General features: G+C 59.6%; 1 protein-coding gene across 1 annotated transcript in view; it reads right to left on the reverse strand.

Moving 5' to 3' along the window:
• Positions 1-289: 289 nt before the first annotated feature.
• The window catches only part of LOC147414652 (coiled-coil domain-containing protein 40-like), a 60,983-nt gene continuing 40,387 nt past the window's right edge, over positions 290-20,885 (reverse strand). The window contains exons 26-29 of the mRNA XM_086472018.1: positions 5,810-5,899; positions 5,418-5,555; positions 5,154-5,207; positions 290-322 (exon numbers count right to left, since the gene is read on the reverse strand). Of these exons, the coding sequence (XP_086328144.1) occupies positions 290-322; positions 5,154-5,207; positions 5,418-5,555; positions 5,810-5,899 (315 nt within the window). The remainder of the gene's footprint in view (positions 323-5,153; positions 5,208-5,417; positions 5,556-5,809; positions 5,900-20,885) is intronic.

The raw sequence follows: 20,885 nt of genomic DNA on the forward strand, positions 1-20,885 counted from the left end.
GGTCTCTAAAAAGGGTGGAACTGATGATGCAAATTAAGGTTTCAGAAATACAACCATTGTGTTCCCCTTTCTTACGGACTTCCTATGAAGGGTGGACCACTTGGCTACGCAGGAGAACGGGTATTTTTCAAAGGCGAATACCGAGGGATGTAGCTGGGGTGTTAGGGACAGGACTTGGGGTTCTAAATACCACAGATTCAGAAGTGATAATGAACAAATTAGCTGCCTCTACTGCTGATCTCTCCAAATTACAACAGCCATCACAATCCTCCCTATTAGCTCTAGGAGCTCACCAATGGTTGGTGTCGGAAGTTCTACCCGGCTGGGAACGGACAAACATAAGGGATCATAATATCATTATAGCTGCAATTGGAGGGCTCCAAAGGAATATCTCATTGGCCCTGAGCTGTATCCAGGCCCAGCTGTGGATGCAATCAATAACTGCACCTATTGTAAGGGAAGGAGAGGAAGGGGTCTTCCCCACGGAGATACGGAAGATAGTTTGGGATAGTGCCACTGATAGGGAAAGAGAGCTCCAGTCCTGGTGGGAAATGGTAAACTTTACCTATAACCCCACCACACACACAGTCACTGCCCTCGTGTTAACTATCCACAATGCATCAGTGACTGTAATACATCCCATAATAGCCATGGGAATAAATCACGGTCAAACTTTGCTTTATCCTTTTGAACACAGGACATGGGCCCGAAAGAGAGAGAACAAACGGCAAACAGTTGACTTAGAATCCTGCGTTGTACAAGAGCAACAGGGATTTCTCTGCGAAAGCAATACCATGAGGGCACAAGACATTTGCTGGATACCGACCAAAAGGTCTGTCACCTTGAAATTCGCCCGAATGCCAGTCCAAAACCGGTTGTCGTCTATGCAGGAAAAGGTTGTGCTTGTTTAAGAACAACATGTCGCTTTGTGTCTGTAGGAGGAGTAGAAACAGACACCAGGAATCACTCGAATTTCTGTATTTGTAATTTTACCACCATCACAGGATGTGACTTTAGCTACCTTGCTCCTGTGGTTTCTCATCAAATCCTGAGATCAAACTATACACTGATTTCTGAACTAGAACCCACAACTATAGGGATAGACCTAGCAGTGATAAAAAGATTGTTGAAACACCCAGACTTAATATGGATATTAGAGGAAGCCAAGAATAATAGACCGGAAACTGTAATAACTGTTCATCATGAGGCAAATGAGGTAAGTAGGGTCTTGAAAAGGGTCAAAAAGGACGAGGAACACAAATGGTGGGATACACTTTTGGGGTGGTCACCTTCAGACACCGGACTTTTTCAACCTCCTAATGCATCCAATAGTAGTGTTGTTGATAGCTACCGCTATTTTATTATTTCTAGTAGGGACCCTGTATATGTGGGTTTGGCGTATAGTTAGAAGAATAACTTCAATGTACGAAGCATTATACCAACCAGAATAGCCAAGTAAAAGAATTCACTTAACTCAATAGAAAAGGGGGGAATTGGTAGGGGGACATATAGAAAATATATTTTATAACCCAAGATATATCGAAAATATTAATAGGGAGCTACATAGGAAAAAGCTAAATCTATTAAAACTTGCTTCCCAGACCTAACATGCATGCAAGTAGGCAATTAGTCACTAACCCCTGCAAACGGCTCAAGAAAGAAGCTGATAAGGGAAACAGAAAAGACAGAAACAAGGACCTAATTCATGGCTCAAAGGCGTCAAAGGCAGGAGGAGCTAAGAGCTAAGGAGGGCTCGCTAACATCCATCTCTAACCAAGAACAAAAAGGAGACAGCCAGATGTGCACACAGGGAGAGACCAGGCTGAAACCAGTCTGGGACTGCAAGCTCAGCCAAATTAGAGCTTCCAGGGGAGAGGGGAGGAGTACAGAGCGAGGAAGACCTATGGCCTTCATCCCTGAAGACCCCTGCCCAGGACCACCAGGAGGAACTGCGCAAGCGCCCCGAGGAGGAGCCCGAGGCAGAGATTATGGAAATGGAGTGACAGGAAGGAATGGCCTTTTTGGGGACAGGTCATGAATATGTCTAGGCATTTCGAAATAGGTGATGTTTTAAGTGGATAAATACTGGAGAAGCGGCCACAGTGGGGATGCACGTTTGTGGTGGAGCGATCCCCCATGCATCTGCGCGCAATAAACACACCTACTGTGTAACCTTTCGGGTTGTAAAGTCTTTTCCGCACGTCAGGGTGTCACAGGCCTGGGGGACACAGGATCACCCCGGGGGTGGGGGGTGGTGGTGGTGTGTGTGACAGGGCCTGGGGACACAGGATCACCCTGGGGGGGGGCAGCAGGTGGCAGGGCGAGCATGAGGGGCACAACAATGGAGCTGGGGGTGCCCCCCCACCACACACCACTGTCCCAGTTGTGGGACCCCACGGTCACCCCACCATCCCCACCCCTCCTCCTGCCCCACACACAGCCCTGAGGGGGTTGGTCTAGCTGTGACCCCAGCCCCACAGGGCAGCCATCACCCCTTTAAACAGCTCTCCCGTTCCCCCAAGCGCCCCAACCCCACCCTCAAAGCAGGGGGCGACCCCTGACCCCCCTCAGATTCGCAGCGCAGTCACAGACCAGAGCCAAGGCTTTCCCTCCTCACAGAGTTATTAAACAGAAATGTTTAAAAAACCAATAAAAACAGACAAGACATGGGGGCACAGGGGCCATTCCCCCCTCCCCAGCATGTGGTGCTCTGGCAGCAGCCACTCTGGGGTGGGGGTGAAGCCCCTCCTGCCCCCCCAAAGTTAACCAACGGGGTGGCAAAACAGAAGAAGGAACTCCCCAAATAGTCAGTGAGCAGTACAAGGGGCACCCCCCAGCCCCACCCCCTGCAGCACCCCCTGGCTGCAAAGGAGGTTTAAGTGCTTTTCTGTAACAGTTCTGCCAACTGAACTTTGCTGAGGGGGGGATCGCAGCCCTCAGGGACGGGGGTCCCCACCTTCCACGGGGACACCCAGCCTCCCAGAGAGGGTCTGCCCAGCTCCATGGCACCCCCCAGGGCTCGGGGGGGTGGGGGTGGGGGAATGTGCTGCAGCCCCGTGGCTTGCCCAAAGCTGGCAAAGCCACCCCCCACCCAGCCCAGGGTGCAAGGGGAAGGGGGGCACTGGCTTGGGGGGCTGCCCCACAGCCCCCGAGCCCCATCCCTGATGCTGGGGAGGGGAGGTAGCCTGACCCCCACTCCCAGAGGAAGTTTGAACCTGGCAGGGATTGAGCCCCCCTAGGCATTCCCCACCCACATGCTACAGCCCCCAGCCACCATTTGGGGTAAAACCTAAACCCTGTTTAGGTTAAAAAAGGGGTAAAAACCCACAACCATACCCCCCGGTTCTCACGCTGCTGAGGGGGGCGATGCTGGGCAGGGCACCCAGCACAGAGCTGGGAAGGCTGGGGGGGGTGGGGGGAGGGGGGCAACCAGGTTTTGGGCTGGGCAACCGTGAGCGCCGGCAGCCCCGGGTAGGGGGTGGGCAGGGGGCTGCGGGGGTCCCTCAGAAGTTCTTGAGGCGGCTGTAGAGCTCCCGCTTGCTGCGCTCGCCCACCCAGCTGCGGCTCTTCTGGCGGAACTTGCGCAGGTCCTCCTTGAAGTCCTCGTGGTCCATCGGCCGGTAGTCCTGGGGCTCGCAGTGCATCTGGGCACCCACAGCTCTGTCAGCACCTGCAGGCCCCCCTCCCCACCCCCTGGGGCAAACCCAGCACCCCCCAGGACCCCCAGCACAACCCCCTTCCCCTGGAGGTACCACCCTCATGGAGGATGCTCAGAGCCAGACCCTTTCCCCTCACAGGGCAGGGTTTTGGGGAGCGGAGAGGGGGATTTCCCCCCACCCAGCACTCTCACCCTCCTGCCAGGGACCGCCCCCCCTCCCACACAGGGGGTGAAAGGTAGGGGGGCTTACCTGGTACTGGGGGAAGAACTCCCGGTACCCCCCCTTCAGGACATAGAGCTCGGGGTAGTGGAGGTGGGGGTACTCGTTACAGGCTCGGTCCTTCTCCCTGATGAACCGGCACCTGCGGGACAGGGGACAGGATTGGCACCCAGATAGGATTCTGCCATGTCCAGGGGGTCCGGCAGAACCCAGCGTCCACCCCACCTCCCCCAACCCCCCCAAACTCACATCCTGGGCCCCCTCTCGGAGGAGAACTCGCAGTGGAAGATGACGATCACCCTCTTGCTGGCGTCGAAGGGCACGATGGGCTGCTTCAGCAGGAACTCCTCCACGTCCTGCTCCAGCGGCAGGTTGACGGCGCCCTGGCGAGGGAGAGGGGCCCCTTTCAGCCCCCCCCTCCTCCCATTTCATCTCGGGGTGGGGGGGGGGGCCTTCATACCCTGACCCCCTTCTGCCCCATCTGCTGGGAATGCCTTCACCCCCCTCCTCCTTCCAGCTGGGGCTCAGCACCTCCAGGGGTGCTCAGAACCTTTGGGGAGGCTCTCAACCCCTCCAGGGAGCTCAGCACCTTTGGGAGGGGGCATCAGCCCCTCTGAGGTTTGACAGGTTTGTGTCTCCCCCACCCATGACCACCCTGTCCCCAACCCCGAGGGGCGCAGCAGCAGTTCTGACCTTGATGTGGCCTCCCTCGTACTCGTAGGGGTACCTGCAGTCCACGATCACGCAGCTCTCGATGAGGCTGCTGAACTGCCCCGTCAGCACTGCCACCATCTGTGGGGGGAGCCCGTCACCGGGGGGGGGGGGGGGGGGGGGCAGGTAGGCAGCCCTGTGGGGGTGTTTTTTGGGGGAAGAGGTCACTGCTCCCTTACCATTTCGGGGGAAATGTACTTCAGGTCCGGGTGCTTCCCCTCTACCGTCTGCAGAAGGTAAGGCTGGAGGAGAGGCGGGTGCTGGGTCAGGATCTGTCCCTGGGGAGACGTCCTGGCTGCCACCCGCTCCCCCCAGCCCAGAAGACCCCCCGCCTGCGAGGTTTGCTCCCTCCCAAGAGGGACGGCGCTGCGGCACTGGAAGAGCAGCGGGTCAGGCTCTTCAGGCTGGAAAGTCTCAGCCCCAAGTCCCCTTGGTCCCAAACAAGGGCCACCAGCTGTATTGGGGCTCTGGCACCAGCACAGGGCTCCACTGATGGTCCCCCTTTGTTTCAGGAGAGGGGGGCAGGCGGCACCCCCAAGCCTGCAGCACCCCCAGCAGCCCTACCTTGGAGAAGTCCCCGATGAGCTCCTGATGGTCGTTAGCCAGCAGGTTCTCCATCTCCTCGTGGCAGAAAGACCTGGAGCACAGCAGCCGTGCTTTCTGCGGGGACATGAACCAGAGACACCCCCCTCGGCGTTAGCGAGGGCGCTAGCAGAGCCGTGGCACCGGGCAGTCCCACCCGGGATGGGCAAGGACGCCTCACCCCGAGGATTCCCCATCACCCACCGGCTCCGCCGCTGCCGCCTCCTCGCCAGGGCTACCGGCCACGCTCCTCCGTCGCTTGGTCTTGACGGGGGTGTCCCGGTCCTGGGGTCGGTCTATCCGCTTCTGGATGGGCCTGATGACGCTGCTGGGCATCGAGGGCGAGCGGAAGAGCTGCCGGCACTTGCCGCGCTTCACCGGACACTGTGTGGGGAGAGAGCCCGTGTTGGTGCCCAAGGGTCCGGCATTCCCCCCACATACCCCCCCCCCCCCAGCACCACGAGAACAAAGGCAAAAGGGTCCCTCTCTAGTGGCTGCACACCACCCAGGACAAGCCCAAAGCCCTGGGGGGTGTGTGCTGCTCGCCAACCAGTGACCCTCACCCCCAGACCCCACCTTGGAGACCCAAGGAAGGGGGAGCCTGGGGCCCCATCCACCCCCCGAGACACCCAACGTACCGGCTCAGCCTCCTCCTTCCTCACCAGGGGCGCAGTCAGTAGGTTCTCCATCCCCTGTGGCCCGTCGGTATCGCTCTTCTGGGGGGGCACCTGGTGGGGCCACAGGGGAGAGACAGAGGAGAGCATGAAGGGAACGAGTCCCACTGCTGCTTCGCACCCCCCTGGGCAGGGACGGAGCCCCTGCCCAGGGTCCATCCAACTGCACAGATGGAGGAGCCCTCCCTACTTTCATCTCCTCCTCATCCAGGATCTCCACGAAGCCATCATCTTCCTCTTCAGACATGGAGGAGGTCAAGGAGCACCGGCGCAGGATGATGGGGCTCTCGCCCTGGGCGGCGTTTTCCTTCTTGGGGGTGTCGAACTGGGGAGGGGACACGACACAGCCCATGGCTCAGGAGTGGGGCCAGCCCCACACCAGCCCTGTTTGCAGACACAGTGACCCCAATCCCCCCAGCTCCCACACCCACAGGTCTCCAGTGCAAACAGGGAGGCTGGAGCAGCAGGTCCCGGCTCAGCAGCCCCTGCAGCAGGACCACCCACCCCCGGTGCCCCCCTCTCAGCGCCCCCAGCCCCTCTCACCAGCAGGCCGGGTGCAGAGCCGAGTCTCTGGCTGAGGGGGTCCCTCCCCGCAGCCCCATCACTGGCGGGCAGCCGGCTGTGCTGACTTGGCCTCTGCAGCTTCTTGAAGACAAACCCCTCCTGCAGCAGTGGGGGAGGGGGGGGTGGGCACGGCATCCCCCTACCCCTTCCCCGGTCCTGCCTCCCTCTCCCCAGCCTTGCTGTCCCCCCTCACCTTGTCCTCAGGCTTCCTTGGGCCCCTCTGCTCCCTGGCCCCGTGGCTGTTGAACTCCCGGCAGTGGGAGATGTTCTTCAGGACTGGGCTGGCCCCCAGGAGCTGTGGCTGCAGGGTGGGTTGGGAGGGGTGAGAGGTGCTGCACAGCCCCTGCGCTCCCCAGCTCCATCCTCCTCCTTCTCCTCCTCCTCCTCCCAGCTCAGCCAGGGGCACAGCAGGATCCAGCCGCCCTCAGCTCAGCCCTGCAGAGCCCCTGGGACTTACCGGCAGTGAGTGGATCCTCCGGATAAGGAGCTTATTGCTGCAAAAAGAAAAGGATTGAATGAGGAGAGAAGATGCCCTGGACCAGCAGCATCCCACCCCCCCCACCGCCCCGAAGCTGGCATGGACCCCCTTGTCCCCTGGGTCCCCACAGTGGGGTGAGACCTCCCCGGACAGGACCCCAGGGCAGCAATTCCTCCAGCCACTGAGCAACACCAACAGCTTGATCCAAACCCCAGGGAAGGGCAGACAGACAGCCTGGCTTTCGGGTCTGGGCACAGGGACAGAGCCCCTTCACTTACTCTTTGAGAGCTCTCCTGGATTCTAGGATGGCTGTCTCAAAGCTGCGGGAAGAGAGGAGCCAGGGTTAGGGGGGATGGCACCCCGTGCCCCAGCCTGAGCAGCCCAGGAGCCCCGGGGATGGGCAGCCGCAGCCCTTACAGGGACCCCAGCCCACACAGCGGTCATCAGCCCCCCCAAGGGGAGAGCAGCTGAGCGGCTTTCAGCCCCACAAAGGGTTAAAACCCCATCTGGAAATCACTGGTTTCAGACGGGGGGACCCCAATCTGGGCTGGGGGGTTAAGCAGCACACTGGGGTGGTCCAGGGCACCCCGCTGACCCCGCTCGGGGCCCAGATGTAGCTGGTGGCAGTGGCGCCCGCTCTCCACCTGTATGTAAATCCGGCAGCGGGGATGCTGGGGATGCTGGCCGTCGGCCATATGGCCATGCAGCTGCACACTGCGACAGGACGAAGGGGGCACTGGCGTGTCCCCTGCAGCCCAGCCCACCCAGCCCCAAGGCTGCCCCAGCATCACCATCTGCCCCCAGTCACTCAGTCACCTGACATCTGCCAGAGAGGGGCTCTGCCAACGGCCCCGGGAGTGGGTGAAGCCACCGGCGTGGCACCCAGAGCCCTTCAGCCCTGCAGAGCTCAGCTCTCAGCTGATCCCTACACCCCAAATCTGCCAGGCCTGGGCAGCAGCACCCCAAGGAGGCTGAGGCGGGGGTGCTGGGAGCCCAGGGAGGTGCTCAGCACCCTCACCCCGCTGCGTGGTGAGGCAGCGAGCCGTCTGCCGGCCGTCCCTGCCAGAGGAGGACTTGGCACGGCAGCACCGCAGAGGCTTCTTGCCTGCACCCGCTGCCAGACCCCTGCCTGCAGCAGGGCTGGGCCGAGCACCAGCACTGACACCCCCACTAGAGGTGGTTTCTCACACCAACCCCCCACCAAAAATCAATTTTGGGGTGGAGGGCACAGCTGGAAGCACAGCCCCCCAGCAAGGCTGGGACAGGCCGAGCGTGGGCACTGCAGGCAGCCTGGGGAGGGTGAGCAGGGGGGACACAGTGGGCAAGGGTGGAGACCTCCCGGAGTGGGGGGACGCGGGGCGAGGGACACTCACACTTCCTCCAGTGCCGCGGGGTCCTCCTGCGTGGGGGAGTCCAGCCCCACTCCTGCGGGAACAAGGGGCAGGGGTAGCATCGGGTGGGGCGGGTGGGAGGCACGCCGTGCCCCCGGGACCCTGCTCCAGCACAGGTCCCCCCCCGCTCCTGTGGGGCGCTGGCAGGGTGCAGGGGAGCCCCCCCACCCCAGCTGTGTTCCCTTCTAGTGCTGGGGAGGGGGCCACAGGGTGGGATCTGCTGTGTGCTCAGGCGGGACCCTCACCCAAAGCTTCTCCCGTCCCCCAGCATGGCAAAGGGACGACCCTGAGACCACCCATCCTGGCCAACATGTCCCACATCACCCTGCCCAGGGACCCCCACTGGGGTGGTCCACAGCCGAGCCCCCCCCCGGGGTGCAGGCCTGGGCGGGTGGGGGGGCTCCCACCCATCATCCAGCACAGGGAAGGAAGCGCTGGGGAGGAAATCCCCGTTTAAAATCCCAGTTTGACTCAGAGCATGGCCAGGAGCTGAGACAGAGCGGGGGACCCGGCTCCCACGTGCACCCCCAGAAAGACCCTTCCCCACCCTCAAACCCCTCCCCTGTCTTCCCAGCCCCCTCCCTGCATGCAGTGACCCCCTGCCCAACGCCCACCCCCCCGGCACAGCTCCCCCTGCACACCCCCAGCCCCGGGGAGGAGGGGGGTCGGGGCAGGGGCGGGTGTGGCAACAGCACCCATCGCTCACCCGCGTCCGAGGACTCGGAGGAGACGGAGCTGCGGGGGGAGCCCAAGGCTGCCGACCCCCGGCACGGGCTGGCCCGGCGCCTCTGCAAGGACAGCCCCGCCACCCGCCGCTTCGGGGTGTCCCAGTGGCTGCGGGCAGGGCGGGGGCGGCGATCAGCCCGTGGGGACCCACCGGTACCCCTCGGGGTGCCCCCCTCGGGTGGGGCGGTGTGGTGTGTCCCCCCCCTCCGCGCTCAGCACTGCCCTGAGCCGGCAGCATTCACGCGTGGGGGGGAGGGGGGTGCGGTGCGGGGCAGCCCCCCCGTCTCCACTCACCTTCCCAGTCCCACCAGCTTGTCCGTATCCAGCGTCAGCGGGGTGACCGGCGACATGCCCGCTCGCCTCCTGGCCACTCCGGCTAGCCCACGGCCACCGGGGCCGCCCTGCGCCGCCATGGCGAGTGCAGGAAAGGAAGGGAGGCGTTAATGACACCCGTTGGAGCGACCGTTCCCGGCCCCGGCGGAGCGGAGCGGGGCCGCGCCGATGCTCCGCCGTCCGGTGCGCGAGGGGGGGGGGGCGCGCGCCCGCGGCCGCCCCTATTTATATTCGAAAACTAACAGGGGAGCGGCGCGGCGGGAGCCAATGGGGAGGGGCGGGGGGCGGGGCCACGGCCGGGTCAGGGGCGCGCGGGCAGGGGAGCGGAGCCCGGGGGTGCGGGCAAAGCACGGGGGGAGGGGCCAGCAGGGGTGCAGGGGCATGGCTGGAGGGGCTCAGGGGGCATCGCCCAAAATGGGGGGGGGGGCATGGCTGGAGGGGCTCAGGAGGCATCGCCCAAAATGGGGGGGGGGGGCATGGCTGGAGGGGCTCAGAAGGCATAGCCCAAAATGGGGGGGGGGCATGGCTGGAGGGGCTCAGGAGGCATCGCCCAAAATGGGGGGGGGGCATGGCTGGGTGGAGGGACATGGCTGGGGAGCACAGGAGAGCTCGGCCCAAAGTGGGTGAGGGGCATGGGGGGGGCACGGCTGAGGGGGTAAATGGGAATGGAGGGGTGCGTAGTTGGGGTCTTGGGGGGCATACGGCTGGAGGGGCACGGAATGGTGCGTGGGTGGGGAGACATCGCTGGGGGGCTGCACGTCGGGCGTGCGGCTGGGCAGGATGAGGGGTGGGTGTCCGTCAGTGAATGTGCAGCCCAGGGGGGAGCCCAGTGTTCGGACACTGCCCCCACCCCCAGCCACAAGCCCAAGCCCCCAGCCATGTGGAAGTCTTTGCAGTAAAGATCTCCTGGCGATCCGAAAGCCCATCCACTGTTCGCACCAGGGGGGAAAGCGCTGAACCCCTGCCAAATCTGCTGGGGCTGCTGACACCCACCTCTTGTCCTGTGGTGATGTCGAGTGCTGTATAGACAGTTCCAGACGCCCTAGAAACAAAAGAGCAGCAAAGACATGAGAAGTGGTTTAGACCCTGGAAGTGAAAGCCCTGACAGGAGCTCTCTGCTGCCTGTAGTGTTTCTAAAACACCTTGGTTCCTCCACTCCTTCAGCCATGCAGGCTATCCAAGTGAAAACTTAGGTCCAAGAGGAAGAAAAAGGGCTGGTGCAAATCTCCAGAGTTCATACTAAATTCTTTCAGTCCAAAACTGAAGGGCAGGGTGCCTACAGAGACTGGAGAATAATAGATTTCATTCTTTTCCCCTTTTCTCCAGTTTTGCTCTGTTGAGGTTTAGTTTTTTCCGTTTTCTTTTTTTTTTTTTTTTTTCCTTGCGGGGGGTGTGTGTGGATATTTTTCCAGAGAATGTAACACACGCACAGTCTAGCTGTGCCTTCTCAGATCTCTTCTTTGGATCTATCTGCAAAACTCCGGCAACACCATGCAGTCATTCTGAGAGCCCTGAACACACGTGCCAGCCATCTGAGGAAATGACAGTGCGTTGACACTGCATGTATTACTGAATGGTTGGTTTTCACTACCTCTGCCAGAAAAGAGAGGTGAATATCTAATCTCTGGTTGCAATTTCTAAACTATACCGTTATAATCCTGATCACTAAATACTTTTTTAAAGCAAAAGATTGGAAAGAAATGTTCTTGAGAAGTGTTATTTATCTGACAGCTATCAGGTTCTAAGTTGCTCTTTCAGGTAATAAAGATTTTTCTCCTTTCTTTAGTGTGGCCGTATTATTTTGAGACATTACAAAAATAATTTCCCCTAAGAAAACAAGCAAACGGGTGCTACAAACTTGAGGGACAGTAGATCTTCCAGGTCCTGCCCCTCGCTGCAGACAAGATGTTGCCAGCATCAAGTGCTCTTTGACGACGCCTTCTGACCACAGGCACCAATTCTGATCAGTACTGAGAGACAGGAGAATCTAAGCCCAGGGTCTGAACACGTTTGGAGCTTGCCCGACTTCACGCTTGATATCACACCAGCAAAATACCTGGCCCGTGATTTTGTAGCAGTAACTGTGACTGGACTTACCCTTGCCCGACTTGTTCAAATCGAGTGTATTTCTGCTTAGGATCTGCCACGCTCACAGTGCTCCCTGAAAGAAACAACATTAAAAATGGAGACACCCCCTTCCAGCAGATCAGAAATGCCGCCCCACTGTCTGGGGTTGGGAGCCGTTTGTAGGCAGCTGGGTGACAACAACGATACAGGCAGCTCCGCAGCACAGAGAGTCTCCACGAAGACTGATTTTTACAGTCCTCTGGAGAGTCACCCGGACAGGAAACCAAGAACTTGGAGAAACATTCACAGGAGCCGCAGATCAGAAAAGAACAAGTACCAGTGCAAGTGCTTGTTGTCTTGAAACACTAAGGACAGCTGGAACAACAGAGCCTTCATCTTCTTAACAAGAAATAGTCTGTGCGATTCCCCAGAAGGTTTAAGACTTCTGGAGGTTAACTGCCCCTTGGGTTCTGGAATCCATTCTGATGAACAGGTGCCACTTGCAGACAGGAAGAATATTGCAGAGTGTTCCCAGGAGGGGATCTTCTCAATGTTTCAGCGGCTTGCCAAAAGAATGCCGTCATGTTTTTACAGAACAGCGTCTCCTGTTACAAACAAGAGAGAAAAAGCATCTCAGGCAAGAAGCAGAGAGATTGGGAACAACAAGGAGGAATGCAGATTGGGACAAAGAGGCAGTGAACGAAAAACCAGCCATGCGCTGCAGGACAGAGACAGAGGAAGGAAAAAAGAGGGGCAGGGAGCAGGACAGAGGGAGAGCAAGGAAAACCAAAGGGGCAGGTAGAATAGCAGAACAAGAGAGGGGCTTGGAAAGCAGAGAGGGACGAACAGGGAGCAGGGGACAAGAACAGACAGAAGAAGAAAGGTACAGGGAAGCAAAAGAGTGACGCCAGTGATGGAAGGTGGGAGGGCACAGGCACAGGGAGGCACCCGGAGCACAAGAGGGGTGACACGGCCCCAAGTGTAGACGGAGGGTCGCAATCACGACAAATTTATCTACACACTTGCAGATAAGCCGGCACGTCTTTATTGCAGCGCTGGGAAGCACAGGGACAGCTCCACCCGACAGGCTTCAAAGTTACATCAAAAATTCAACATCTTATACCCTTTTTCTGCAAAGTCAGGATCTTTAACAGATTTTAACATAAGCATGCACGTTATGCCCGCTATTAATTTTGACAGTTACAATGATTGGTCCGCCCTATTCTATAACTTTCTTAATAGTCCTATCCTAACCTAATCATTGGTTATTTTACTGATCAAAATCTCTGATATACAAATTAGGATGGGGAGGATGGGAGAGTCTTCACAGCAACATTCCTTTGTTTCGATGGTTTCATCACATAAGAGAACTAGCTGAGAACGTACAATTTCACCCCTTGTACCTGCCTCCCTCCCTCCTCGTTCTGTGTTCTGTACAGTTTCCCAATCCACAGCAGCTTCAGCTTTGGCCATCTTCCTAAGGCCTGCATCTGCTGTCTCTTAGCATAAGTGAGGTTTTGTCTACTCCTTACCATAATGTAAATTATTTGAATCAGGAAATAATTAACTATAAGAAATTAGTTGTTTATTCAAAACAATTAATTATCAATGAAATTCAAAATTCAGATCTGATTATAACACAAGGGCCCAGGACTCACTGCCGCTCCCGCTCTTGGTGCTGCTGGGAGGATTTTACTGTTGAGACACTTCTGTCTCTGCCTCTCTCAGCTCTTACAATATGAGGCTTCCTACATACACAGCCTCACTGCGCACACACACACACACCCCGCCCCCACGGCTATACCGTGCATTGGTTACGCACACAGACCCCGCAGTGCATGTTGGTGACCAGCTCTGCTGAGGACTACTCACAGGGACCCTTCCTCACGCGGAGAGGCCGGCTGTCTCTTGTCTGCAGCTGGGGGCAGCTTGCAGCCGGATCCCCTTCGTGTCCTTCTCCGGCTGCTTTTCCTTTTGCCCATCTCCTCAGCTTCAGCCTGAGCTGGATGCAGCTGACGACATCCCCAGGGCAGGAACAGACCACCGAGCCCCTGGCACGGCCTCTGGCAGAGGGAAAGAACCCTGACTGTCACAGCCGGCCCCAGGCCGGAGCCCCTCCTGCTGCAGCCGCTCCTGCAGACCCCGCTCCTTCCCCGCACTGCTGCTGGAGGCCCCTGGGTTAACAGAGCCCTGGGCCTGCCCGAGGCCCCGCTCGCCGCTGCCAGGACAGGCCGTGGGGCAGCCTGGGGCTGCGGGACAGGCCTCAGGGGAGGGGCTGGGGACGGGGCAGCTGCAGGGGGGGAGCGGGGCTGGGGGGGCTCAGGGGGGCTCTGAGAGTTGGCGTGTCCAGTGCCTGTGCTGGGGGGTCTGTCTCCCTTCTCCTTCCCCTCCCCAGCTCTCAGGTCACCCCCGGGGATGCCCCAACTGACCCGGCTCCGGCTTGGAGCTCCCACCCACCACCACCGGGCAGCCAGCAGGCAGGAGACACCCCCTCCCCCGTGCAAGGGCCTGGCTCACCTCAGGGGCAGCCCAGCCCTCACCTCAGACGGGCCATGGCTGGAGCAGAGCCTGCACCTCCCGGCACCAGCCCCTGTCCCAGGACTACAGCTCCCAGCATGCCCCGGGGCCTCTTCCTGCTGCCTGCCCCTGCAGGGACACTTCCCCCGGCCCTGCCCCGCCCCCGCGGGCCCCATGGCCCCTCCCCCAAGCCAAGAGCAGGGCGGGAAACATCCCCCAGAGCCTGAGGGCCAGCGGGAGGGGGAGTGTGGGGCAGGGCGGCAGAGAGGGACCGAGCAACGGTGGCCGCCGGGGTGGGGGAGCAGGGGGAGCACGAGGGGCCGGGGCAGGCAGGGAGGAGGCTAAAAAAGATGGGGACAAGGAGCCAGAGTGAGGAAGGGGAAGAGAAGCAGCACAACAGGCTTTAAGGCAGAAAGAGAACAGCTGGAAACCAGGGAGCCAGAGCCTGGGAGAAAGGGAGAAAGATCAAAAATACCGGCTGTGGGCACTGCTGCCATTGCTTGAGCACTGCCCAGGAACTGCACGGCCAGGAGCCTCAAAATAGGGGTGGCCTGTGAAAGCCCTGCCCCGGGCCCGCTCCTGCACCCTGCTGGTGGTGGTGAATGTCGCCTGGCAGGGTGGCCAGGGCCTGGGGGAGACAACCCGTTGCAGGGTGGAATTGCCCAGCTTTTGTTTTGTTTGCTGGTTGCTTTTGCTTTTTTTAAAAAATAGCATTACAGCTCTGAATACAACCTGCAAGGAGAAAGGAACCAGGCGTACCAGGCTGGGCACATTGAAAGCCCAAACCCGTTCAACAGCCGCACAAACCACCGCTGGCTCCCGCTGTGCAGACTCCACTGCCCGCCTGCAGGTACAGGCAGCCGCCGTTTCTTGAGCCTTCCCCAGGATCGGCACCACCGGGCAGGTCAACAAAGCGGGTGGGCTGCAACCACAGGCCATCTGCACGACTGCAAGGGTCTCTCTCCTTTGCTCGTGAGCTAGTCCAGCTTCTGGTTTCCCTAGTGAATTGCACAAACACACAGCGCTCCGAACAGTAGCTGGCCCGAGACACTCGCTCTTGCCCACCGCTGGGTCGCCGTGGCCTGTGTTCCCTTCTGCCCTTGCTGGCCGCCAGCCCTCTGGACCCACCCGCGCCCTGGGTGCAGAGTGGGGCCGCACACGAAGGAGTGGGAATCGCTCTCCAAGAGGAGGTAGGACGCACTGCGGTGATCACCTGCAGGGCTCAGTCAAACAAGCACACCAACCAGCAGTTTGCCTCTGTGGGGTTGGCTCCTTGATCCCCCCCTCCCCTCCTTTTTCCATGCCTATACATGCCCCTCAAATGCCTTGACTCCCCTCTTTCTCCGCCCCTGTCTCCTCCCAAGCAAGGGACCTCCCCGCGGGTATTTTTTCCCCCTTGCTCCCAGGTTTGCCACAGCCGTCCACAGGTTTGGTGTTTCAGGCGCTGTTAGCTGGGTCACCTCGGACTTCCACAGCATTACCGATGCAGTTTTTTCCTGGGTACTGCTGTCCCTGCCAGACTGCTCTCCCCAAAACCACCCCAGCTCTTCCTTCAGTTATCTGTCAAGTGTGGCCACCTCCCACACCAATCCCCCTTAACTACCTGTGAAATCCAGCTCTTCCTCATGGCACTCTGACTCCCGTCAGCTTCGCACTCGCTTTGCTACAGGCAGCAATAGCTCTTGGCATGCTCAGGCATTTCCCACGGTGTCTTCAGTAAGCGAAGGCTCCCGGCAGGCCCTAATCTTCAGCTTGCGTGCCTTAAGGCATACCCCCAACGCTGGCTGCGTGTCACATCATTTCCTCCTCTCCTCTTGCTAGCCTCCCTCTAGCCAGTCTTCTCCACTCCACGGTGGCTCTGAGCACCCTCGTCTCAGACCGGGCACGGTTTCAGCTTTTGGAGTGACTCTTTGCCCGTGTGACCGACTTGTCTGCCTGCAGCCTCGTTCTGCAGGTGCTGGGCGTGAAAGTCCTTGCCTTGCACAGGAGACTGGACTGAAGCCTGGTTAGCTGTGAAAATGGTCAACTTTATTTCAAGAACTAAGTCAAGAGCAGCAGTTGTGTGTGCCCTGAGAGGAGCGTGGGCAGGACCGAGCAGGCCAGTGGCACTGAGGCTGCCTTTGGATCTCAGCGGGCATTGCCCCAGGAAGAAACGCTGGTGCTACTCTGCAGCCTGCACTGGATCCTCTTCCTCTTGCTGCTCAAGCCTTTTTCCCCCTTAGCACCTGCAGGAGCTCCTGCAGCCGAGTAAAGAACTCCACCAGCTTCTGGAGTGGGAATGGGCAGGAGCTAAACGTGCCCGACTGTGTTGGGATCGGCCTTGGCCTCTGCACGGGGGTGGAGGCGGTGAGAAAATGACTCCATGCCCGCGCCGTTGGAGCAGCCCGGACTGCTGGGTGCAGTCCCATCTGTACCAGGATCCAGTCGTAAAAGTGCTGCGTGGAGGTGTAGACTCCGGGCCGCCTGGCTCTCGCGCAGCCTATCCCCCAGCTGGTCACCCCCACGAGCCAGAAGTAGTCGGCGTGCTTGTCTTGGCAGACGAGAGGACCACCGCTGTCACCCTGCAGCGGAGCGGAGGAGAGTCAGAGGGTTCTGGTGGTGTTGGGTGGCCCCTGTCAGCACTGTGGCTGGCTCCTTCTCTCTCCTGGCACCTGCCAGAGCTGTACCCAGTGCCCAGAAAGGCTCTGCTCAGGTGCTGGAGCCTGCAGGACCTTGTCTGGGAGGGGGTGGTGGGCCTGCAAGGTAGGGCGCTCTCTCCTCTCTGCCCGCTGATCCTGGAGGTGTGGAAGGGGGATGTTCCAGGACTGGGATGCAGACCTCTGCGCTGGGGCAAGAGCACTGGGTGGCCTTTCTGGGCAGAGTGCCGGGGCTCTGGGACAAGAGGGGTGCTGGGCAAGGGCCTGCAGACGGGGAAGGGAAGGCAAGCCCCGACAGCGGTGGGGACCCAGCGGCAGGAGGGCGACTTGGCAGGCGCAACACGCGCCGGGGGACGTTTGGGCGCTGGCGACAGGGCTGCCTGTGCTGCTGGAGGCTGGCGCGGAGCACGCTCCTACCTGGCAGGTGTCGATACCGCCCTGTGGATAGCCGGCACACACGTTGTGGGGGTGGACGGCCCCTCTGTACCAGCGGCTGCTGTTGCAGACCTTGACATCGATGAGGTGGACCTGGGCCTCCTGCAGGACAGCGGTCGATCCTCCAGCTGTGAGCACAGGAAGGAGTTAGCAGCCAGCAGCCCTTCTGTTCCCACTTCTCCTCCCCTGTGTGGGCGAAGCCCTTCCCTAGGGCCCGCCTTTGCCCCTGCAGAGGCCTTGTGCCGGGCTTGCCCTTCCCTCTCGCTTTGGCTAATGGCTCGGGCCCATCTCTCTGTGGCCGTACGTCCCCGCAGCCCGACTCTGGTTTTCGCCGCCGCCGCTGCCCAGAAGCCCAGCCCGCCTCCCCAGCGTGCCAAGCTTACCCTCGGCACACGAATACTCTTTGGGAACTCACATCTTGCCATGGTGGCACCCCAACCGCTGACGTAGCAGCTCGTCAGCTCTGACACTCTCAGCGAGGCGTCGGGCACGCAGGCCAGCTGTACGTAGTAGCCGCACTGGACAGGCTGGTCCAGTTCCAGCAAGGCGATGTCGTTCCTCTCCGTGACGTTATTGTAGTGTTCATGAAGTATCAGCTGATAAATACCGCGCACTTGGGTCTCAGGGCCCAGCTGACCCAAGTGGGTGGCCCCGATCACCACACGCCACATGGTGAGGTACCTGGAAGGCAGATGCAGAGAGGCCTCAGAGGGAGCGGAGCCACGTGCTGCAGCAGCCCCGTGGTTCCCTGCCTTCTGCTTCCCAAGGCAGGGAGGAAAGCAGCGCTGCGGAGGGTGCCACTGCCCTAGCATGCCTTGGGCACCAGGAACATGGAGCTGGAGGCTGCTAGAAAGCGGTGGCACGAGCCCAGCCTTCTGCGGAGCAGTCTCTCAGCTGGGCTCGCCAGTGCCCTGGCACCAGGCATACTGCAAGGCAGCGGGATGGCAGGAGCTCGTGGGGCTGCGGACGGGGCGCCTGCTGGTGCTGTGGGGATAGCCCCCTTCCCTGCTCCTCCTTACCTGGCCGCGTTGAAGCAGTGGGCTGCTGTGAGGACCCACTGCGGGCTGATGAGGGACCCTCCGCACACGTGGCCCCAGGGGCTCTGGATGCTGACGATCCAGGGCCAGGCCCCTGGCTGGGCACCCGAGCCACCCACGACGCGTGACATGCCGTAGCTAGCCGCCATGGGCCGGAGCCCGCAGGTCCTGGTGTAAGAAGAAACTCATGAGTGTGCTGCTGGACGGCTGTGCTGCTGTTGAGGCTGAAGGTCAGCCGTCTTCCCTCCCCCCGAGGGGCTGCACGGACGGCAGGGCCAGGGAACCCCGTGGCTGTGCCTCCAGCCCTCTGTCCGCTGTAGCCCCGTAGACGGGTTGTGCCAGCAGCCTGGGTGCTGGCAAGGAGCTGAGGCTCCCACAGGGAGTTTGAGAAGCTGTGGAGTGGCCACAGGGGCCGCGCAGGCCCCCTCCAGTGAAGCCCGCCAAGGGCTGCCCGAGCTCCCTCCCAGAACCTCGGCCCACTTACCCACAGCTGTCCCACATGCCGTGCGCAGGCCGGCACACGGCCAGCAGGACGAGGAGGGCGAGCACTTTCATTGCTGCCAGCGGCACACGTCAGCTGCAAGAAGGAGGTCTGGTTGCCTCCAGCGCAGCCGCCGACGTACTGCCCGCAGCAGTCTCGCTGCCTCTGATGGCCTTGGCCCTGGGGCTGATGTCACAGAGCCGCCGTTTCTGGGCGTGGGGCACGGTGGCCTCTCAAGGGGGGGTGGAGGTGGGGGTGTCAGCAATACGGGGGGTTTCCAAGCAGGAGGGGAGGCGGAAGCTGGGATCGGACAGCCCTGACAAACCCCTGCTGAACACTCTGCCTGTGGGATGAGGGCGTGCAGGCCCCGTGGCTGGCAGCGGCAGAGGCTGGGCTTTCTTTAAAAATGGATGCTGCCCAAAGGAAAAAAAAAAAAGAAATGAACCATTACTTTCCAAACTCAGTTACTGACGGGCTCAAGCAGTGTTCTGCTGGTTACCAGGAATATGCAGAAATGGGACTTAGGGGACCACCTGCACCTGCGTCTGCAATTCCAGTCCCTTGCTATCCCAGGCCAACATGGCCCGTCATTCGATTAATCCATTTATCAAGGTGTCTTCAGCTTGCTGGCAATTTTGCCCTGCCAGTGCTCTGGGAATGCTGCTTGCTGTCCCAGGGCCTTGTTCCTCTCAGGAACCTCAAAATACTCACTTAGGTTCCTGTTTGCTACAGACACGGGCTCTTTTAGTGCTCAGAAAAGATGAGGGGCACAAGCCACACCTCAAGGAACTCCTGTACCTCTAGGAAATGTTTATCCCAGCAATATTTAGGCCCACGTGTTCTTCTGAAGGCCACTGAGGTCGAGAGAAGAGCAGGGAGACAAGTGACAGAGCGCTGATGCACTCAGATCTGGGTTGCAGGGACAGCAGTGTCTACCACCCCATGTCCTGCCCCTCCTGCGCTGGCTGGCACCTTCACAGCAGGGACAGCCAAGGGGCACACGGTGCCACCCCCTATCTGCCACAAAACCTAGCACCAAACCTGCAGCAGTTTTCATCTACTCGACTATGCCAGGCAACAGAAGGAGCTGTGACAAGTCCTGCTCAGCCATCCCCGTTTCGCTGGCAGAAACCTCTACAAGTGGGGCAGGAGGGACAAGCCGGGGCCCCTCTGATGCTCACAGGGAGCACCCGCAGCCCCTTCCTTCCCACCGCCAAACCTCTGTCCGCTTGGCTGGGACTGACTTCACCGCGTTCCTCCCTGCTCATCTCTCGGCATACACCAGTCCCCAACCCCATTTCAGGCCTCTGCGCCTGCTATCGTTCCACTGCAGTTATTTTGCCACCCTGTAAACCTGAACTTCCTACCAAAACACAAAAGAGGGCCACGAAAATGACCAGAGGGATGGAACACCTCCCCTGTGAGCACAAGCTGAGCGAGTTGGGGTTGTTCAGCCTGGAGAAGAGAAGGCTCCGGGAAGACCTTCTAGCACCCTTCCAGTGCTTAAAGGGGGCCTAGAAGAAAGATGGGGACAGACTTTTTAGCAGGGCCTGTTGCAATAGGACAAGGGGTAACGGTTTTAAACTAAAGAGGCCAGATTCGGACTAGATATAAGGAAGAAATTTTTTACGCTGAGGGTGGTGAAACACAGGCACAGGCTGCCCAGAGAGGTGGCAGAAGCCCCATCCCTGGAGACATCCAAGGTCAGGCTGGATGCGGCTCTGAGCAACCTGATGCAGCTAAAGATGTCCCTGCTCACTGCAGGGGGGCTGGACTGGATGGCCTCTAATGGTCCCTTCCAGCCCAAACCACTGTAGGATTCCACTGATTTTTCAGCTGAAAAGCACCCAGAGTGGAGACTAACACGAGGGGGCTCCATCTGATGCCTTCGAGTTCAGCTGATGACAAAACCAGGACACAGCGCAGCTCTTTCACCTGCAGCCGCTTCGCGTTTTACCTGCAGAAGGTCCTGGGCAGACCCTCGCCTGCCCACGTCCACCTCCAGGCAGCAGCTCCAAAAGGCCCAAAACTCAGCGGACAGTTGCTCGGGGTTCTGCAGCTCTGGTGTCCCGTTGGTCGCTATCAGATCCATCGCCTAGAGTGACAAGAAACACAAGACTCCACCTGTTTCATTCTTACCCAGAACTGCTCACAGAGAGCCCATTTTTTAAGGTCCAGCCTCCAGTGCCAGTTTCCTCCCTGGCAGAGGGTTAGAGATGATTTTTCTCTACCTACAAAAAACCTCTGATGCAGCCACAGCTACTCCAACATCAACGTGATCTTGCCTCGACAGCTGATTGCAGTGGCTGACCTAGTTAGGAGGAACTCCATCAGCAAAAGCACATTTGGCTTCTCTGTGCATCGACACCAGCTTT

This window comes from Leptosomus discolor, chromosome 12, assembly GCF_034619465.1.
Source record: "Leptosomus discolor isolate bLepDis1 chromosome 12, bLepDis1.hap2, whole genome shotgun sequence".
NCBI classification, from domain to species: Eukaryota; Metazoa; Chordata; class Aves; order Leptosomiformes; family Leptosomidae; genus Leptosomus; species Leptosomus discolor.